This window comes from Borostomias antarcticus (assembly GCF_949987555.1).
Source record: "Borostomias antarcticus genome assembly, chromosome: 4".
Taxonomy (NCBI): Eukaryota; Metazoa; Chordata; class Actinopteri; order Stomiiformes; family Stomiidae; genus Borostomias; species Borostomias antarcticus.
This window is the reverse complement of record NC_140237.1, coordinates 36,281,890-36,302,807: the sequence shown is the minus strand read 5'-3', so window position 1 is coordinate 36,302,807 and position 20,918 is coordinate 36,281,890. Positions and strand designations below refer to the sequence as shown.

The 20,918-nt window shown below is 48.7% G+C and overlaps 1 protein-coding gene across 1 annotated transcript in view; it reads left to right on the top strand.

Moving 5' to 3' along the window:
• Positions 1–309: 309 nt before the first annotated feature.
• Positions 310–20,918, top strand: part of bean1 (brain expressed, associated with NEDD4, 1) — a gene marked incomplete at both ends in the record, with an annotated part of 26,199 nt that continues 5,590 nt past the window's right edge. Inside the window, 4 exons of the mRNA XM_084437493.1 lie at positions 310–342; positions 2,547–2,634; positions 5,150–5,278; positions 17,362–17,562. Of these exons, the coding sequence (XP_084293619.1) occupies positions 310–342; positions 2,547–2,634; positions 5,150–5,278; positions 17,362–17,562 (451 nt within the window). The remainder of the gene's footprint in view (positions 343–2,546; positions 2,635–5,149; positions 5,279–17,361; positions 17,563–20,918) is intronic.

The following is a 20,918-nucleotide window of genomic DNA, read 5'->3' as shown; positions in this document are numbered from 1 at the left end:
GGTAAAAAAAAGTAGGTACGAAAAATACAAAATAGCCTAATCCCAATACAAAATATATAGGCTACAGGAATGTAATGGGGTGTGCTGAGCGTGGAGTTAAATAGATAAGTATAGCATAGATCCAAGAGAGTATAGGTGTATATTATGTATCGAATATATTCACGTTTATTAACAGATTTGTATATTATAACACGTATAGATGCTGTTCTGTCGAGTGTAACTACTGTCCAGGGATTCATCAGTGTCCACATTCAGGATCCAGATGACCTGAGGGAAGAAACTCCTTCTGAGCCTCTCTGAGTACGCAGTATGTCCTCCCTGAGCTCGGAGAAGGTTCCACACGTGGGCTGTATGCTGCGTGGTTCAGGAGAATAGACTGTAGGCTACATAAACCATGGAGGTGCCTCTGACCTGCACTTGGCTGTCCATCCTGCACTCTGCAACACATCCCTTCATCCTCCTAACAATGGTCACACCAGTCAGACAGTTGAATTCTATGCAGGACAGTTGATTACAATGTACCCCTACAGCTGGATAGTAGATCATAATTCTTAAATGTAGGCTACATCAGGACAGTAGATAGATAGATAGATAGATAGATACAGGTAGATAGATAGGTAGGTACTTTAATAATCTATGTAGGAGGAAATTCAGGCATTTCAGCAGGACAGTATAGATCATCACTACAACAGGAGGACAGTAGTTCATATCCCTACAGCAGAACAGTAGTTATGACTCTTATAGCCTACTGGTACCATATAGAACTAACTAATGGATATATGTCACTGACTCTTATACTGGTACCATATAGAACTAACTAATGGATATATGTCACAATACCAAAAATGTAGTAGTCAATACCAATACCAGTGAAATTCCACGATTCTCGCTACACAATTTGATACAATGGTAAAAAAAAAAATCCCATGTAGCCTACTTCAACATACAGCCTACTTTATTAAAAACATCATCTTATGTTTGATACTGTACTGTGAAAGCGGTATAGCAGGTTACACAGAGCGCTTCCTCAGCCCGCTCGTCCGAGTCTACAGACAAAACCGTTTCGTTATTCACCAAAGTAAAAACATCACACATAAAATATTTAGCCCATCAATATAAGGCTTGAGCCAAGACTATCTTAAGCTTAGCTATCTACAAATAGAAGGTTGGTCAAATTCAAAAATGTTGATCGCAAACCTGGCAAAGAATGCATCTAAGAAACCGACTAGTTATCGAACAAGCTAGCCAGCTAACTTTAGCTAGCAACTGACCTCAACAAGATGTGGTAATTATGGCTAGCGCTAGCTAAGCTAGTAAGTAGCAAACAGCCCAAAATGTTTTTTTTAGCCATTTCAAGTTTTTGATTGATTTTGGTAGGCTACGACCAGTCCTCTAGTTTATAGTGGTACAAGATAGATTCATAAAATCGAATTGGAAATGTTTAATTTTCAAGAGTGGATGTAGAATGTCTAAGTGAACGTAGGCTACAGGAGAGCCTGGTGATGGGAGGCTGATGTGAAATCAAAAGTTTATCGGGTCTCTTAATATTACTAGCAGCCTTAAGCCCATTTTGAGACACATCGTTTGTGTTGTTTTGTGTCTCCTCAATTCAAGAAATAATGTTAGCTAACATTACTATGCTAGCGGTAGCCTACACTAGGAGTAATATTCTCCCATCAGATCTGGAAGAATTGCATCCCTGGTACTACCCGCTGTGGAAAAAAAATATTTATATGATCACATTTTTATCACATTTTCAGAATCTTGGCATCAACTTGGTACCGAAGTATCGGTTCTCGTGACATCCCTAGATTCACTAAATAGATTTTATTCACCTAAATGGAGCAAGAGCCGACACAGATAAATTAAAGGTATCCAAAGAAACATGAATCAAAACAATCCGTTCTTTGTTTATTTTTGAAATTCCTCGATTATATGGTTCCTTGTAGTCTAATAAACATGTTGAATCACTTGAATGTCTTTCCTACCTTGTAATTTATTCACAAAATGATATTTAGCTAATGTTTTGAAAACAACAAAGATGTGTGAAACATCACTATTATGTGCTCCGCGTATTATGCAATGACGTAGTACGCGATTTTCGGGGACCACCTTCTCAAATTTGCTCTAGAGCGCATACTAGTGGTCAAAAACCACATTGGATACCTTTAATGTATAAAAAATATATATATATCTTGATCCTCCTGATTTGCTTTTTTGCTTTGTCACATCCGTACCATCCCATGGTGTCTCTCTGCATCCCTGTAAATGAAACTGGTCACACATCTGTTATTGCTGTCTGGCGGGGTCCCACATGTTCCCTGTAGACTGGGATGCCAAGTCATGGCTTGTCCAATCTTTATCATCTCTCTTTCTCTCTTCCTCTCTCTCGCCTCTGGCTATCTTCCTCTGTTTTTCTTCTTCTCTCTCACTTTCTCTCTCACTCTCTCTTTCATCTTTCTCTTTGTCAGACCTGGCTTGTCCAGTCCATACCAGCTCCCTCTCCTCTCTAAGGCTGTTCTTTTCTTTCACTCTTCCCCCACCAGTTGCTCTCTCCAGTTCTAACAGTTCTCACGGTATTCATCTGTGGATCCTCACATGAGACCTCCGTCGGCAGGAACTCCTCCAAAGCCTGTGAGTTCACCTCTCCTCTGTGTAATGATGATGATGATGCCTCTCTCTGTCCTCCCATTACCTGCAGGGAATGTAATATAACAGTCCTAATGTACTAGGGTGGGTCCAATTAATCACTTAATCGTTGGTCAAAGTCCATTTTTAAATTGTGGTCGTTATTTTTTTTTAATTCAAATAAACCTAGCTCTATGTTTAGCTCAGAAGGTAGAGTGGCCAGCTGGGGATCGCACGGTTAACCCTAACCCTAGCCAGTTCGATCCCAGCTTCCGGAGTGTGCCGAAGTATCCTAGAGCAAGACACTGAACGCTAAAATCGCTCACATGCGGCACAGTGGCGCAGTACCTTGAACTGTCGCCTCACAGCAAGAAGGTCTTCGGGCCTTTCTGTGCAGAGTGTGCATGTTCTCCCCGTGTTCACAAGGGTTTCCTCCCAAAGAACCCAATACGAGAAACATGCAGAAGAACAGATCGCTAACGCTTTCAAAAAGCCAAACACCCTCTTTCCCGGTGGATTTGGTTTCTTCTAAATTAACACTGGACCTGGAAGCCCCCCCCCCCCCCCCTCGCCTTGTCTCAGATAAACACGTCTGCTTGCATACATTTAGATTAAGGTTGTCCTTAACTGATGAACAGGTCCTCCAAATGCTAGGCTATTCAGTATATCAGATTCAATATACTTCATACTTCAGTATAAAGTATATAATTCGGACCAATGCCAAGTGAGTAAAAAAAAGTAGATTTGTCTTCCCTTACTTTTATTTTGAAAGTCCTTGAAAGAACGCTACCGGTAAGTTTAATTTGAGTGGCAACTGGTAGTGTGCTGTGTCCTGATTTTAAACTGCAAAAATGCACCAAAAAACACTAACATTTTGCACGCGCTAATAGCGCCTCGCTATCTCTTGCCCCCTCGTTTTTTTGGGTTGCATAACGCCCCTGCACTTAAGTATACAAATATAATTTTCTGATTCTGACAATCTAGGCCTGCAGAGAAGACCTTGTAGGCCCTGACGGCCTACCACTAATTAGTTATGGTCACAGTATTGTATCCTAGAGGAGACACACTTTTATAACAGCATAGAGTGTTGTAGAAATCAGTGTTGAAATTCAGACGCGTGGCATGTCAACAGCTGCGTTCGGAATCGCTCCCTATTCACTATATAGTGCACTATATAGGGCGTCAGCCATTTTGTTTGTAGTGTCCGAATTCTCCACGCAATTTTCGTTCTCTATGGCTGCGTTCCGAATCGCATACCTCTGCTTCTTACTACCAGTACCTACTACAGCTGCCCTTAGAAAGAACGTACTTTGCAAGCAGTAGGCATCCAATTGGGACATACTACCTTGTCATGACATTGCGCCTTGAAATTGTCCCACATCCGTCGCTGTCCATAACGCGACATTCGTCTACAGCTGTCACGACTTGCACATGTGACGCACATTTCCGCTGCGCACAGGATTGTGGGTCAGAATAGCCAGAAAAGCCTGCTGGCTTGCATACTGCAAAATACGACCGGATGTAGTAGGACATCCTGGTATTTGTGCCATACTGCATGTGGCATACTGCATGTGGCATACTATGTATTGGGACATACTACATCCTGTTTTGGCATACTATATAGTAGGGTAGTATGTGATTCGGAACGCAGCCCCCTATATAGTCCACTATTTATTACCCACAATTCACCTTGATTTGCAGGGAACAGCGCATGTACCCTACATTTTCTCCGTTCCCTAGGTAGTTCACTACATGGTGAACCCTATATAGGGAATAGGGAGTGAGGGAACGAGGCAGCGATGTGTGAAAAGGGGCTAAATTAACCCAGGGTTAACTGTTAGCCCTGGGCTAAGGATAGCCCTAGGTTAAGAATACGCAGTGTGAGCCATTGTTTACTTTTAGCTTTTTAGTTTCACACTGGCACCTTTTAGCCCTGTGTTTAGTGGATTTTTAGGGGATAACCCCGCAAACTCTGGGCTAACCCTGCTCCGGAGCAAGGCCAGCAAGCCCTAGGGTAAAGTCAGGGTTAGTCCACTTTGGAATGTGCCAGGAGTGTGCTAGTGTGAAAGCGTTCTTAGCCTTGGGCTAACAAACCCCCTTAGCTTGGGGCTAACAGCTGCCTTAGCCTGGGGCTAAGAATGTAGAGTCTGTTCAGCACGGATGAGAGCAGAAAGCTGACATGATGCAGACGTCCTGGATTGGTATCGATCAGATTCTTTCTGACCTCGCAGTCAAACACTAGAAAGACCTCTGAAGGCTAATGTGGTTGGTCCACTGACTGCACCATACATACACACACACACACACACACACACACACACACACACACACACACACACACACACACACACACACACACACACACACACACACACACATATGCAGGGCTTTATAAACAACTGGGAGGTTGTCACATCACTCTCTCCTCCCTCTCTCTCTCTCTCCATCTCCCTCCTCTCTCTTCCTCCTCTCTCACCTCTGTCTCTCTCTCCCTCCTCTCTCCTCCTCTCTGCTCTTGCAGATGTGGACACCGCTCATCTGTGCAGTAAAGAGCAGCTCCAGTTCGGCACCTGTCTGGTGAAGTGGTTGAGATGTTACTATAAAAAGGATTGTGGAAGGGAGTACATGCTGATGAAATTGATCTGCTCAGGTAAGCAAACAAACTGGCTTTTTATTTACACATGTTTGTGATCTGAGTGGTATGCTAGGCTACATCATGTTATATGAGTGGTAGGCTAGGCTACATCATGTGATCTGAGTGGTAGGCTAGGCTACATCATGTGATCTGAGTGGTAGGCTAGGCTACATCATGTGATCTGAGTGGTAGGCTAAATCATGTGATCTGAGTGGTAGGCTAAATCATGTGATCTGAGTAGTAGGCTACATCATGTGATCTGAGTGGTAGGCTACATCATGTGATCTGAGTGGTAGGCTAGGCTACATCATATGATCTGAGTGGTAGGCTAGGCTACATCATGTGATCTGAGTGGTAGGCTAGGCTACATCATGTGATCTGAGTAGTAGGCTAGGCTACATCATATGATCTGAGTAGTAGGCTAGGCTACATCAGGTGATCTGAGTGGTAGGCTACATCATGTGATCTGAGTGGTAGGCTAGGATACATCATGTGATCTGATTGGTAGGCTAGGCTACATCATGTGATCTGAGTGGTAGGTTAAGCTACATCATGTGATCTGAGTAGTAGGCTACTTGATGTGATCTGAGTGGTAGGTTAAGCTTCATCATGTGATCTGAGTAGTAGGCTACTTGATGTGATCTGAGTGGCAGGCTATATCATGTGATCTCAGTGGTTGGTAGGCTAGGCTACATTATGTGATCCAAGTAGTAGACTATATCATGTGATCTGAGTAGTAGGCTACTTGATGTGATCTGAGTGGTACTGTAGTAGGCTATAGCATGTGATCCGAGTAGTAGGCCTTATCATATTATCTGAGTGGTAGGCTACATGATGTGATCTGAGTCGTAGGCTACACCATCCAAGAATCAAGATCAGTTTATTTTGCCATGTACATAGTTTACACATACTAGGAATTTGACTAGGGTAATGGCATACGCTGATGAAGACGAAATAGGACAGGGTGCAGAACAGGACAGGCGTCATGGGGGACACGACCCTTGTTTACAAGTCTGATAGCCGTGGGAAAGAGGCTGTTTTTGTGGCGCATGGACCCGGCCAATGGACCGCAGTCTCCTGCCATAGTGGTTCAAAGAGGCAGTGACCGGGATGGGAGGGGTCGGCCACCATCTTGTGGTTGGCCTGTTTGAGGGTCATGGAGGCGTGCAGGTCCAGTAGAGATGGCAGTTTACAGCCAATCCCCCTCTCAGGGAGCAGATGATGCGCTGCAGTTTGGCCTTGTCTTTATCTGTTGCGGCGGAAAACCAGATGGTGATGGAGGATGGACTGGATGATGGAGGTGTAGAAGAGCGTTGAGCTCCAGGTGGTTTGTTGGCCACCCCATGACAGCAGCTGGTCCATCTGCCACCTGTAGGCGGAGTCGTCGCCCTCGGAGATGAGACCGATGAGGGTGGTGTCGTCTCAAACTTCAGGAGCTTGACAGACTGGTGGCTGGTGATGCAGCTGTTTGTGTTCAGGGAGAAGAGTAGAGGGGGAAGAACACAGCGTTGGGGGGAGGAGCCTGTGCTGATGGTCCTGGAGTCAGAGACGTGCTCGCCCAGTTTCACATGCATGCTGCTTCCTGTCAGACAGGAAGTCTGTGATCCACCTGCAGGTGGAGTCGGCATGCACAGCTGGGAGAGCTTGGTCATCCCTTGTTTCTTCACTCTAGCAATCTGTCCTGTGCTGAAAAAGAGAACATGTTGTCTCAGGCTCTGATGTGATGTTAGGGTTTCCCTGTCTGAGGAGAGTCTGGGGTACTGAGACTAGGCTAACACCTGGAAGGCTCAGAGTCTCAGGTACCTGTCCATCTGGGGCTCTCTAACCAAACAGCAGCATACCGCCCACCGACCTTCAGGTCAAGTGTCCATTTGGTTGCAAAGAACAATAGATTTCAGTCAGGAACCTGCAACCAGAGCCATTGCGCCTACGAAAGGTCAAATTTGAGTCAAATGAAATTGAGTGCAATTTTACACAGCTCACAGGTAAATGTAGGCGTGTTACGTGAGCTAAAGATGCTTCAATCAAATGTAACGCTTCAAGAAATTCTCATTTGAAATGCCGGTAGTCATGGAATCGGGATATTGACCTCCTGAGAGCAGAGGAGGGATCAGGTGGTCGAACAGAGGAGACATCTGACCGTTTCTGGAACACCACAACATGAACATGATGCAGATTTATAAAATTCTTTATTATAGCTGTACGTTATAACACATTACAAGAAAAAGGAAACACAAGATGAATTGTTGATTATTGCAGTAAAAATATATGGAAAAAGATGCAGAAACTATACAGTAGCATACAGTTTGGCATTAAAACCAAATAAAAAATCTCACATACTTGGGAAAGTATGTGTCTCATTATGTATTACAAAGTGTTCACTTTCATAGTAAAGATCTTGTGTGATGAAAGGCATACAGTAAGACGAAACATACAAAAATACAAATTGAAATCCTTTCAATTACTTTAGCATTTGCTAAATGAGTCAGCCTGGAGAGCCAGGTGTGCGTGGTTTGCATGTTTGAGGGAACAGCCGCCATCGTGCCAGACAACAGCAGTCATGCAAGATTTTAAATGGCATTTCCGCCCAGGTCTGAAAGATACATCAATTCTCTTTTTCATATGCGCCATGGTTGATAGAAAATTCTTAGTTATTGGAAGAGAGGAGCCCCAGAGCAGAACAGCTGGTCCCAAGGCAGCAGAGTGTTTATACCCACACTAATGCAGCCTGACCTTTCACTAAACTGTTTGCCGAGGTAGAAAACTGTCCCTGTTATAACCGGCTGAACCTGAGGAAGTCACATGGTCTCTGGCATGATCTCCACGCTGGAGAGGGAGAGATCAGACCCTGGAGAGGGAGAGTTCAGACCCTGGAGAGGGAGAGTTCAGACCCTGGAGAGGGAGAATCAGACTCCCTGGAGAGGGAGAGTTCAGACCCCCTGGAGAGGGAGAGTTCAGACCCCCTGGAGAGGGAGAGTTCAGACCCTGGAGAGGGAGAGTTCAGACCCCCTGGAGAGGGAGAGTTCAGACCCCCTGGAGAGGGAGAGTTCAGACCCCCTGGAGAGGGAGAGTTCAGACCCCCTGGAGAGGGAGAGTTCAGACGCTGGAGAGGGAGAGTTCAGACCCCCTGGAGAGGGAGAGTTCAGACCCCCTGGAGAGGGAGAGTTCAGACCCCCTGGAGAGGGAGAATCAGACCCCCTGGAGAGGGAGAGTTCAGACCCCCTGGAGAGGGAGAGTTCAGACCCCCTGGAGAGGGAGAATCAGACCCCCTGGAGAGGGAGAGTTCAGAGGCTGGAGAGGGAGAGTTCAGACCCCCTGGAGAGGGAGAGATCAGACCCCCTGGAGAGGGAGAGTTCAGAGGCTGGAGAGGGAGAGTTCAGACCCCCTGGAGAGGGAGAGTTCAGACGCTGGAGAGGGAGAGTTCAGACCCCCTGGAGAGGGAGAGTTCAGACGCTGGAGAGGGAGAGTTCAGACCCCCTGGAGAGGGAGAGATCAGACCCCCTGGAGAGGGAGAGTTCAGACGCTGGAGAGGGAGAGTTCAGACCCCCTGGAGAGGGAGAATCAGACCCCCTGGAGAGGGAGAGTTCAGACGCTGGAGAGGGAGAGTTCAGACCCCCTGGAGAGGGAGAGTTCAGACCCTGGAGAGGGAGAGTTCAGACCCTGGAGAGGGAGAGTTCAGACCCCCTGGAGAGGGAGAGTTCAGACCCTGGAGAGGGAGAGTTCAGACCCCCTGGAGAGAGAGAGTTCAGACCCTGGAGAGGGAGAGTTCAGACCCTGGAGAGGGAGAGTTCAGACCCCCTGGAGAGGGAGAGTTCAGACCCTGGAGAGGGAGAGTTCAGACCCCCTGGAGAGGGAGAGATCAGACCCTGGAGAGGGAGAGTTCAGACCCCCTGGAGAGGGAGAGATCAGACCCTGGAGAGGGAGAGTTCAGACGCTGGAGAGGGAGAGTTCAGACCCTGGAGAGGGAGAGTTCAGACCCCCTGGAGAGGGAGAGTTCAGACCCCCTGGAGAGGGAGAGTTCAGACCCTGGAGAGGGAGAGTTCAGACCCTGGAGAGGGAGAGTTCAGACCCCCTGGAGAGGGAGAGCTCAGACCCCCTGGAGAGGGAGAGTTCAGACCCCCTGGAGAGGGAGAGTTCAGACCCCCTGGAGAGGGAGAGTTCAGACTCCCTGGAGAGGGAGAGTTCAGACGCTGGAGAGGGAGAGTTCAGACCCCCTGGAGAGGGAGAGTTCAGACCCCCTGGAGAGGGAGAGTTCAGACGCTGGAGAGGGAGAGTTCAGACCCCCTGGAGAGGGAGAGTTCAGACCCCCTGGAGAGGGAGAGTTCAGACCCCCTGGAGAGGGAGAGTTCAGACCCTGGAGAGGGAGAGTTCAGACCCTGGAGAGGGAGAGTTCAGACCCCCTGGAGAGGGAGAGTTCAGACCCCCTGGAGAGGGAGAGTTCAGACGCTGGAGAGGGAGAGTTCAGACCCCCTGGAGAGGGAGAGTTCAGACGCTGGAGAGGGAGAGTTCAGACCCCCTGGAGAGGGAGAGTTCAGACCCTGGAGAGGGAGAGTTCAGACCCTGGAGAGGGAGAGTTCAGACCCTGGAGAGGGAGAGTTCAGACCCCCTGGAGAGGGAGAGTTCAGACGCTGGAGAGGGAGAGTTCAGACGCTGGAGAGGGAGAGTTCAGACCCTGGAGAGGGAGAGCTCAGACCCTGGAGAGGGAGAGTTCAGACCCTGGAGAGGGAGAGTTCAGACCCCCTGGAGAGGGAGAGTTCAGACCCTGGAGAGGGAGAGTTCAGACGCTGGAGAGGGAGAGTTCAGACCCCCTGGAGAGGGAGAGTTCAGACGCTGGAGAGGGAGAGTTCAGACCCCCTGGAGAGGGAGAGTTCAGACCCCCTGGAGAGGGAGAGTTCAGACCCTGGAGAGGGAGAGTTCAGACCCCCTGGAGAGGGAGAGTTCAGACCCCCTGGAGAGGGAGAGTTCAGACCCCCTGGAGAGGGAGAGTTCAGACCCCCTGGAGAGGGAGAGTTCAGACCCCCTGGAGAGGGAGAGTTCAGACCCTGGAGAGGGAGAGTTCAGACCCCCTGGAGAGGGAGAGTTCAGACCCTGGAGAGGGAGAGTTCAGACCCCCTGGAGAGGGAGAGTTCAGACCCCCTGGAGAGGGAGAGTTCAGACCCCCTGGAGAGGGAGAGTTCAGACCCTGGAGAGGGAGAGTTCAGACCCCCTGGAGAGGGAGAGTTCAGACCCTGGAGAGGGAGAGTTCAGACCCTGGAGAGGGAGAGTTCAGACCCTGGAGAGGGAGAGTTCAGACGCTGGAGAGGGAGAGTTCAGACCCCCTGGAGAGGGAGAGCTCAGACCCCCTGGAGAGGGAGAGTTCAGACGCTGGAGAGGGAGAGTTCAGACCCCCTGGAGAGGGAGAGTTCAGACCCCCTGGAGAGGGAGAGTTCAGACCCCCTGGAGAGGGAGAGTTCAGACCCCCTGGAGAGGGAGAGTTCAGACCCCCTGGAGAGGGAGAGTTCAGACCCCCTGGAGAGGGAGAGTTCAGACCCCCTGGAGAGGGAGAGCTCATCATCTGCTGATTTCGATTAACCGGTAAATCGGTTAGGCTCTTGACTTTTTAAAATTCAAAGTATGGTCTGGTCTGTAGAGGCTGGTCTGTAGTGGAGGCTGGTCTAGTGGAGGCTGGTCTGTAGTGGAGGCTGGTCTGTAGAGGCTGGTCTGTAGTGGAGGCTGGTCTGTAGTGGAGGCTGGTCTGTAGAGGCTAGCCTGTAGGGGCTGGTCTGTCATAGAGGCTGGTGGGTAGGGGCTGGTCTGTAGTGGAGGCCGGTCTGTAGAGGCTAGCCTGTAGGGGCTGGTCTGTCATAGAGGCTGGTGGGTAGGGGCTGGTCTGTAGTGGAGGCTGGTCTGCTGTAGGGGCTGGACTGTATTTGAGGCTGGTCTGTAAAGGCTGGTGTGTAGTGGGGACTGGTCTGTAGAGGCTGATCTGTAGGGGCTGGTCTGAAGAGGCTGGTCTGTAGTGGAGGCTGGTCTGTAGAGGCTGGTCTGTAGTGGAGGCTGGTCTGTAGGGGCTGGTCTGTAGAGGCTGGTCTGTAGTTGAGGCTGATCTGTAGGGGCTGGTCTGTAGAGGCTGGTCTGTACTGGAGGCTGGTCTGTTGAGGCTGGTCTGTCGTAGAGTCTGGTCTGTAGGGGCTGGTCTGTAGGGGCTGGTCTGTACTGGAGGCTGGTCTGTAGAGGCTGGTCTGTCGTAGAAGGGGGTCTGTAGGGGCTGGTCTGTACTGGAGGCTGGTCTGTAGAGGCTGGTCTGTAGAGTCTGGTCTGTCTGTAGACCCATCCCCCTCCCTCTAGACCAGATGGCTGCTGATCTCATCAATAATGGAATGGCTGTGTTGCCCCGGTGTCGCGTGTTCATTCCTCCTGACTGCTCTTATTCACTTCCTCTTCCTCAGCAGCCCAACTGTAGCTCTGCAGCAGCTGTGCTGCTCTTCCTGGGTCCAAGCAGACAACCAGACAGCAGACCGTTACTGGTTATGATGCAGGGAGATCTACAAGCAGAGAGCTGACCGTTACTGGTTATGATGCAGGGAGATCTACAAGCAGAGAGCCGACCGTTACTGGTTATGATGCATGGAGATCTCTGGCTCTCCTCACTATCTCTCTGAATACATTATTGTCTAACCCGACATTATCCATCACATTATCCTTCAACACATAATGTGTCAAAACCTCACATTAACTGTCAACAAATCTGTCGCACCTTCTGTCAAATCTGTCAACATGTCAGATTATCACCAGTGGTAATGTTTATTATCTTTTCGTCTCTTATAATTTCAACCCTGCTGCTCTTCTCGCATCTCCAGAGTGATGGTTGTGTCTGCAGGCAGATGTGCTCCTCAGTCTGAATTCTACCTTTGAAATGGTGCTGTTCCAGCTCGCTGCACATGATCCATCAGACCCTCGTTACCACCAACCCACCACACACACACACACACACACACACACACACACACACACACACACACACACACACACACACACATCTGCCAGAAACTCATATTTTCATGCATTATGAAAATGTCAGAAAATTTCACATTTCAGCTCAATTTTCCCCCATGGCTCTTCACTGAGCCCATGTATGGTCATCTATATGCATATCAGGTGTGTGTGTGTGTGTGTGTGTGTGCGCGCGCGTGTGTGTGTGCGTGTGCATATGTGTGTGCGTGTGTGTGTGTGCCAGTGAGAGACATTGCAGGAGACCAGATCCCAGCAGCAGATGTCGGGTGAATTGTCCCTCAACCCGTTGGAGGGAAAGCTGTTTTCTTTGCAATTAGTGACCAAGCTTTTCTAATAGGATCTATTAATTGCCATGGCAAACTGCTGTGGAGCAGGGGGCGGGGGAGGGGAGGGGAGGAGGCAGAATGTCCTTGACAAGGGCCTTCATAGAAATCAAGACCGCATAGCTGCTTATCCATTTGATGTTTTGATGCTTCGCACTGGGCGGAGAGTCATGTTTTCGGTGGTAGTTTAAGAGCTGTCGAAAACTAGAAAAGCCCACTCCACTGCCATTCAACAACTGTACTGACAACATGCATCATGTTTAATTTCGCCATGGAAAGTATTTACCCATACATACTCTGGCTGGCCTTGGTGTGGGTTTTTCCTGCAGTGGTTGTTGAACTTTAATTACCCGTGTGGGAACTTCAAAGTACCAACTGCTTATCAATGAAACTGATTTGAGCTGTGCAACATGCAACATGGCAATTGCAAAAACCAAACAACCTTTTCTAGTTCTACAGTAGTTGCAATTGATCCGTACACAGACAGGAAATGGCACTTCAGGCTAGTTCTGATAGACTGGTCCTGACAAGCTGGTTCTTCTGACTGACTGGTTTAAGAGACTGGTGCAGAGAGACAGGTCCGTGTCTGCCAGTCCTGCCATGTCCCTGCCCTCTGGACACACTGCTCTAGGGGAGTCTGCTTTGAAGGGTGGTGGTCGTAGTGAGGATTGTTTGGAGGAATGATTCATCATTCTGGCCCTAATCTCCTTGTGAGTCAATCAACACCAACTCCTCTCTTGGGACTAACCAATCGCAATCCATTTCCTGGTTGTCACCCATCATGGCCTCCAGTGAAAGTTCAGACATTTTAATACCCATATGGTTAGATTCCAGATGGACCAGTCATCCACTGCGGAGCCCGGGGGCTCAGGAGCTTAGCCCTGTGGTGGATACCTATGTGATGGCTGTCCAGGGCTGAGGTTGATCTCTCTATCATGCTGGGTGAGAGGGGGATTTTTCCCTGCTGTCCTGTTGCCTCTCCTGTGTCCAGTCAGGCGTGAGAGAGGGGTCGTGGTGAAACTGCAGCGAGGCAGAGGAGCTGAAACAGGCTTATTTTAGAACTGGCAGAAATCCCATGTGGAATGATCAGAAATCCTCCTAGTTACTAGTGATGGCAGGTTAGAGAGCGGGTCTGGCCTGGGAGAGAGCGGCAGTGAGGAGGTTGTTGGTGGAATGTGCGACAGGAGATTAATAATCCTAATCTGTGCTTTAGGAGGAGGGGGCTAGAACAAAGGATGGCAGATAACTGACCCCGTAATGCTGTTTGACCCAGATATTCCTCCTCCTCAACACGGACAGGGATCCACATCCAATCACACTATGCTGAGAGTAGTCGTGTTATTAGTGATACACTACTGGGCTGATGTAGCAGCAGCAGTAGCAGCAGTTACTAAAGTCACAGTAGGCTGCTCTCTCCTCTCTGTCTCCTGTCTCCTTCTCTCCTATCTCCTCCCCTGCTCTCTCCTTCCACTCTCTCCTGTCTCCTGTCTCCTTCCCTCCTATCTCCTCCCCTGCTCTCTCCTTCCACTCTCTCCTGTCTCCTGTCCTCCCTCACGCCACCGCTCATGTGACCCGCTCATGTGACCTGATTGGCTGGTGAGGACCTCAGCCTCAGCTACAGGAGCAGACCTCGCGTAGTGACGCACAGAGCTAACCCACTTCCTTAGTAACAACACAGCCGCATCCTGGAGGGAACACTGGCTAATAGGGACAGACTGGACTCCACAATGGGGGTCATACCCAGCAGCATCTTCACTATGACCGCCAGTAACCTCTAACCCTAACCCCTAACCCTAACCCCTAACCCTAACCCTCTTCCCTCTGGTCCAGAGGGGCCTGGAGCCTCCGGCACGCGAGGCAGCCATCAGCCCAGGACAGGCTTTGTAGCAGCGATCCATTCCTGTTCAATCAAACGCACTGATTTAGATCAAGGAATGGGTTGTGAGGAAGGCCTGTCTCTCTCCCCTGGCCTGTCTCTCTCCCCTGGCCTGTCTCTCTCCCCTGGCCTGTCTCTCTCCCCTGGCCTGTCTCTCTCCCCTGGCCTGTCTCTCTCCCCTGGCCTGTCTCTCTCCCCTGGCCTGTCTCTCTCCCCTGGCCTGTCTCTCTCCCCTGGCCTGTCTCTCTCCCCTGGCCTGTCTCTCTCCCCTGGCCTGTCTCTCTCCCCTGGCCTGTCTCTCTCCCCTGGCCTGTCTCTCTCCCCTGGCCTGTCTCTCTCCCCTGGCCTGTCTCTCTCCCCTGGCCTGTCTCTCTCCCCTGGCCTGTCTCTCTCTGTCCACCATCTCCTCCTGGTAATAAAGGATTGCTTCCTGTCTGTCTAACACACAACCCTCTCTCTTTTTCTCTCCCTCTCTCTCTCCCTCTCTCTCTCTCTCTCTCTCTCTCTCTCTCTCTCTCTCTCTCTCTCTGTCAGACAGACAGATGGGCTGACAGGGCCAGGAGACAGGCAGAGTGTCTGAATGCTGGTCAGACAGCCTCTAAGCAACAGACCGCTGAGCACAGAGAGAGAGAGCAGAACAGCAGGGAGTCACAGTGGCCGAGGTTCTGCATGAAGGGAGGGGGAATGTGGGCTAATTGTTATTATATCTGTGGCACAGAGAAGTGGAATGAGTCCTGCGGGAGGAAGGGAGGGAGGGAGGGAGGGAGGGAGGGAGGGAGGGAGGGAGGGAGGGAGGGAGGGAGGGAGGGAGGGAGGGAGGGAGGGAGGACAGAAGAGAACAGAGAGCTTGTTATTGCAGTATTGATACATCCCAGCACCGGCAGTGACAGAGAGATGGACACAGAAGGACATACTATTCTGTAGAAGTGAGATGTTGAGAGGACACAGGCAGACCTGTCTGGTCTGATAGTAAACCCTGGTTGTGATGACACCTGAAACACACGGAGAGGGAGTGGAAGAGAGGAGAGGACCGAGAGAGGCAGAGGACAGAAGGGAGAAAGGTGAAGGATACAGTGCTATCATGTTATTATGTATATTAGTGTAAGCATGGTTCCTTGGCCCTGAGGGACCTTTGCAGGTTGGCGGCAGCCCCAGCTGCTCCGGGAGAGAGGGAGATGGGCATGGAAGGGTAGGGCAGGGCAGGCTGAAGGGACGGGGGCATGGAAGGGTAGGGCAGGGCAGGCTGAAGGGACGGGGGCATGGAAGGGTAGGGCAGGGCAGGCTGAAGGGACGGGGGCATGGAAGGGTAGGGCAGGGCAGGCTGAAGGGACGGGGGCATGGAAGGGTAGGGTAGGATTACAAATGTGTGTGTGTGTGTGTGCATACGCATGTGTGTGTTATTCTTTGGGCTGTTTGATTTATGTAAGCAGGGCTCAGTTTAAAAAGAGACCTTGGTCTCAATGGAGCCCACGCATAAATACAAAGAGAGAGAGAGAGAGGTTAAACCTCGTTGATCAAATTATTAACCACAAAATAATGATTAAAACATGTTCTTTTTATGTAGTGCTTGGTGGATGGACGGAAAACATATCAATCATTTATTTTGATTGAAGTGCCCTTTAAGGTTGTATTTGTTGATTTTTCCTCATCAACCCAAACCGAACCCTCCCCATCTTCTGAGAGGGAAGATCCCCAGCAGATAGGATTAATCATTCAGACCACTACCTACTCATGAATTAACAGATTAGACCACTACCTACTCATGAATTAACAGATTAGACAGCATTCTACTTGTGAATTAACATATTAGACAGCATCCTACTCATGAATTAACAGATTAGACCACTACCTACTCATGAATTAACAGATTAGACAGCATTCTACTTGTGAATTAACATATTAGACCACTACCTACTCATGAATTAACAGATTAGACAGCATTCTACTTGTGAATTAACATATTAGACAGCATCCTACTCATGAATTAACAGATTAGACCACTACCTACTCATGAATTAACAGATTAGACAGCATTCTACTTGTGAATTAACAGATTAGACCACTACCTACTCATGAATTAACAGATTAGACAGCTACCTACTTGTGAATTAACAGATTAAACAGCATCCTACTCGTGAATTAACAGATTAGACCACTACCTACTCATGAATTAACAGATTAGACAGCTACCTACTTGTGAATTAACATATTAGACAGCATTCTACTTGTGAATTAACAGATTAAACAGCATCCTACTCATGAATTAACAGATTAGACAGCTACCTACTTGTGAATTAACAGATGAAACAGCATCCTACTCATGAATTAACAGATTACACAGCATCCTACCTGTGAATTAACAGATTACACAGCATCCTACCTGTGAATTAACAGATTACACAGCATCATATTTGTGAATTAAGAGATTAGACAGCATCCTACTCATGAATTAACGGATTAGACAGCATCCTACTGGTTAACAGATTATGAAGCATCATGAATTAACATATTAGGCAGCATCTTATTATTGAATTAACAGATTATACAGCATCCTACTCATGAATTAACATATAATGCCAGACAGTTAACATCGCAAACTTGAGAGAGTTGACACGCTAAGACCTGTTCTAGAGATGAGGACCGGTGCTCTCAGACTAGGACCAACCGTGTGTCCAGTATTGCTAATCCTAACCTTATACACCTGTTCAGTGTTAACATGGCCAATTTTTGTAATCTGTCTCTGCTCTTCTATATTGAATCTGCTACTGTCCTGTCTCTCTCTCTCTCTCTCTCTCTCTCTCTCTCTCTTTCACTCTCTCTCTTTCACTCTCTCTCTAATAACCTAACATGAGGAGGTTGTGGGCCTTTAACCACCTCTCCACATCCCTCATCCCCCTCTCTCCCAGTGAGCTCCAACCAGAGCCTCCCATCCCATGACTACCCAGACTGCCATGTGGGTGGGGGGGAGGCCAGCCTGCTGGTGTCCCCTCTGGTGGTGGCTGGTATTGTCATCGGCCTGGTCCTGCTCCTCTCCTGTGTCACCATCATCGTGGGCAGCCTGCGCAAGGACAGCCGCCTGCACAACTCCCACCTGCGCGCTAGCTACGGTGAGCTGACCTGGAACTGACCTGCAACTGACCTGCTACTAGTCAACCCCCATCAGCAGAGCCAGCTTTGCTCAGTTAGAGAAGTTAACTTGGTAGTTAGTGTTAGACTACGGTGATTAACAGTTTAACAGTTATAACTGTACCGAAATATAGAACTCAGTAGTGCTCCTGTGAGTTCAGTATAGGGTCAGGGCAGTGTTCAGTAGTGCTCCTGTGAGTTCAGTATAGGGTTAGAGTAGTGTTCAGTAGTGCTCCTGTGAGTTCAGTATAGGGTTAGGGTAGTGTTCAGTAGTGCTCCTGTGAGTTCAGTATATGGCTTCACTACAGTAGAATGGGTGTGGAGTTGTTTTTGACTGTTTCCAGGGATGCAAACTTCTCACCTTTTGACTAAATTCACCGTTTTGAATCCAAATAGGTCATTTGTTTGATTTGTGATCCAGTGAGTTTTTGAAATTGGTGGTGGGGGGGGGGGTTGTCAAAAGAAAGGCCTCTGTGCTTGGAGCCTGTACTCATCTAGCTATGCTAGCTAGCACTTGTAGCCAGCAAGCCTAACAACGCTAACTAGGGGCCCGTTTAGCTAGACATGGCATGGGTAACGTTGACTAGATTGTAAAAAGACAGTGGAGGGGTTTTTATAAGGGAGTGCAGTTTAGCTTGCGTACGGTTTGTATGGGGATGTAACAACTCAACGTGAACTTACTTTAACTTTCAAATAGGTATTCTATATCCATCTCTTTTGTAACCATGATAAACTATAAGGCAAATAGTAGCCTACCAAAATCAATCAAAAACTAAAAAATGAAGTCTCCGACGCAAATTCAGGCGAGGACACGTACGTCACGCCCGGGGTGGTCAGCTGAGGTTAATCAGTCACGCATGACGCCAGCACCAGCTGACTGTAGCTGCCATAACATTGGTCAGCTCACTAAAGCGCATGTATTTAAGCTGTCAAAACATGTCATTGTTCGCGCTTGCCATTACTGCTGGTTGTGCATTGCATGCTCGCCCCACCTCCTCCCCTGCTCCTCCTGCGTATGTCGATGTCGTCTTTTGTCATCGTTGCTCTCTGTCCGGGGTAGTCTGTCAGGTATTCCACTAGCGTCGGCTAGTGGATGCCAGAGTAGCCGCTAGCTGGTCTCTGTGGCTTTCCGTGGCGAACGTGGGCCGCTACGTCTCCGAATGGCCATCCAGCGGTCCCTCCGGGCACCATGGACGCAGAGACACGAGGCTGTATCTCCCGCGGAACCCACGAAGCGTCGGCCCGTGGGGACCAGGGACTATAATGTACAGCAGTCCTCCTGTGGCACTCTTTGACGGTCTTAGTGGGCTGAGTTACCTCCGAGCATCTTCCCGATCGCGGCCCACTCTGATCGTCATTGAGGCAGGGGGCTAGATGCCGTTCCCCCTTCCTGGCTCTCTGGGCCAAGGGCTTGGCCCAGAGGGGGGGAACACCTAGATTGCCTCCCCCTGCTAACGCGCTTTCCACGCCGGTGGAAGGCAGGGGGCCCCCCCGGACAGAGCACACCGCCAAAATTCATATGCTATGTATTATGCCGCTTGTATAATAAATGTTCAAATTTGACAAAAGTGATCTTGACTAAATAGATTTAAAAAATCGTTTTGGGCTGTTTCTACCAAATAGCCTAGTCTGGATGTTACCCTGATATCAGACATAATGTCAGTTAACGTTGAGATCTTGGTGGAGTGGATTTGAATATCTGGACCTAGGCTACAAGGATGTCTCACCAGCGCACTACTGCTCGCTCAAACTCCTGCTTGTTCGTACCGTTTCATAGCATTGAGTGCCCCCATCCTCCATGTGAATCTAATAACAGTCTAGCCCTTCTCAGTCCTGTAGTCGCATGCTCGCTCATGCCAGACAACAGTCCTTTGCCGCTCCATTCACTTCGCCGTCAAAATAAATCGGTGTCGGCCTATTTAGGAGAGGCGCTCATATTTACAAGTGTCAGATAAACATGAAACTTCACTTACCTAAGCAAAAGGGTCTATTTAAACAAATGCTGGGTTTTGAAGCCTTGGCGCTACCATTAAATAACTTATTTAGAAGCGTTCTGTCCGAGTGAATTTATTTTGCCGAGGTAGTCTTCTTCTGTGGTGGTGGCGGTGCTTTGAAGCTTCAAAGAGACTGAAAAGGGCGAATAACAGACCTGCTGTTCTGTTGTACGATGGGAAAGCACAGCATGCTCCTGCTTTCCCAGGTGTATGAGTTAGGAAATTCTAGAGAAATGTTTAAATTATGCACTACACTTCAACGAAACCTGTTAAGACTTATTTTGTCAACTAAAATCTTCATGATATTGGCCCAATCTCAAACCACCCCCTAAGCCCTCGCCCTATCCACTCCTCCCAAACCAATTAGCGCGGAGTGCGCTTTGAGTGCGAGTGGGCTGTCAACCCCTTAAATAGCAAGCCTGCATCGGTGCAAGCCATGGATGTATTAATAGAACTGGATACAGCCACTCCATTCACTGACCGCTATCAACAATGAAGCCCTATTGAACCGCGCCATCTTGGCAAATTTGTAGTCATTTGACCATTTCCGGTGACTTTTGTGCTTGCGCAGTTGAGCTTTTCTGGCCTTCGCGCGTAGGACAGAACGCGCGTAGGACAGAACGCGCGTAGGACAGAAAAGCACAACTGCGCAAGCACAAAAGTCACCGGAAATAGCAAAATGACTACAAATCTAGCCAAGATGGCGCGGTTCAATAGGCCTTCACTTTAGATATCGGCCCAATCTCAAACCACCCCCTAAGCCCTCGCCCTATCCACTCCCCCTCCGTTTGCGCGTTCACGCCGAGCTTCGCCATGTTAAGGGCCGTCCCAAACCAATTAGCGCGGATCAACCCCTAAATAGCAAGCCTGCATCATGGAGGTATAGGGCCTGCATCGGTGCAAGCACCCGATAGCCGAAGCAGGAAGTGCCCGTGCCAAAGAGATGCCGCAGGAAACCGCATATAAAAAACGTTCCGTCTTCCTACACTGTCAATTATTTTAGATTATTTACAGCATTCAAACATTTGTTTTTCTCGCACTGATTTCATTGCCTCAAACAAAATCGCAGAATGTGGTGTCAAAAGATAAAGCCAAAAATAGGAGAACATTACTTTATCCCTGGATCACTTGACTTGTAGCAAACTCTTAAAAGCCTGTATTCATAGCCGACATAAAATAATCTAAATAGGCCTAGGTCTGCGTCAAATGTACATCATATATTACATTATTTACAGGGACCATGGAACAGACAAAGCAGCTGATTAGGCTGCGATATGCAAATGCCTCTTCACAAAAAAAGGAATGCTGCCAAAGAGGCATGGGAGTCAGTTATTAATTGATTT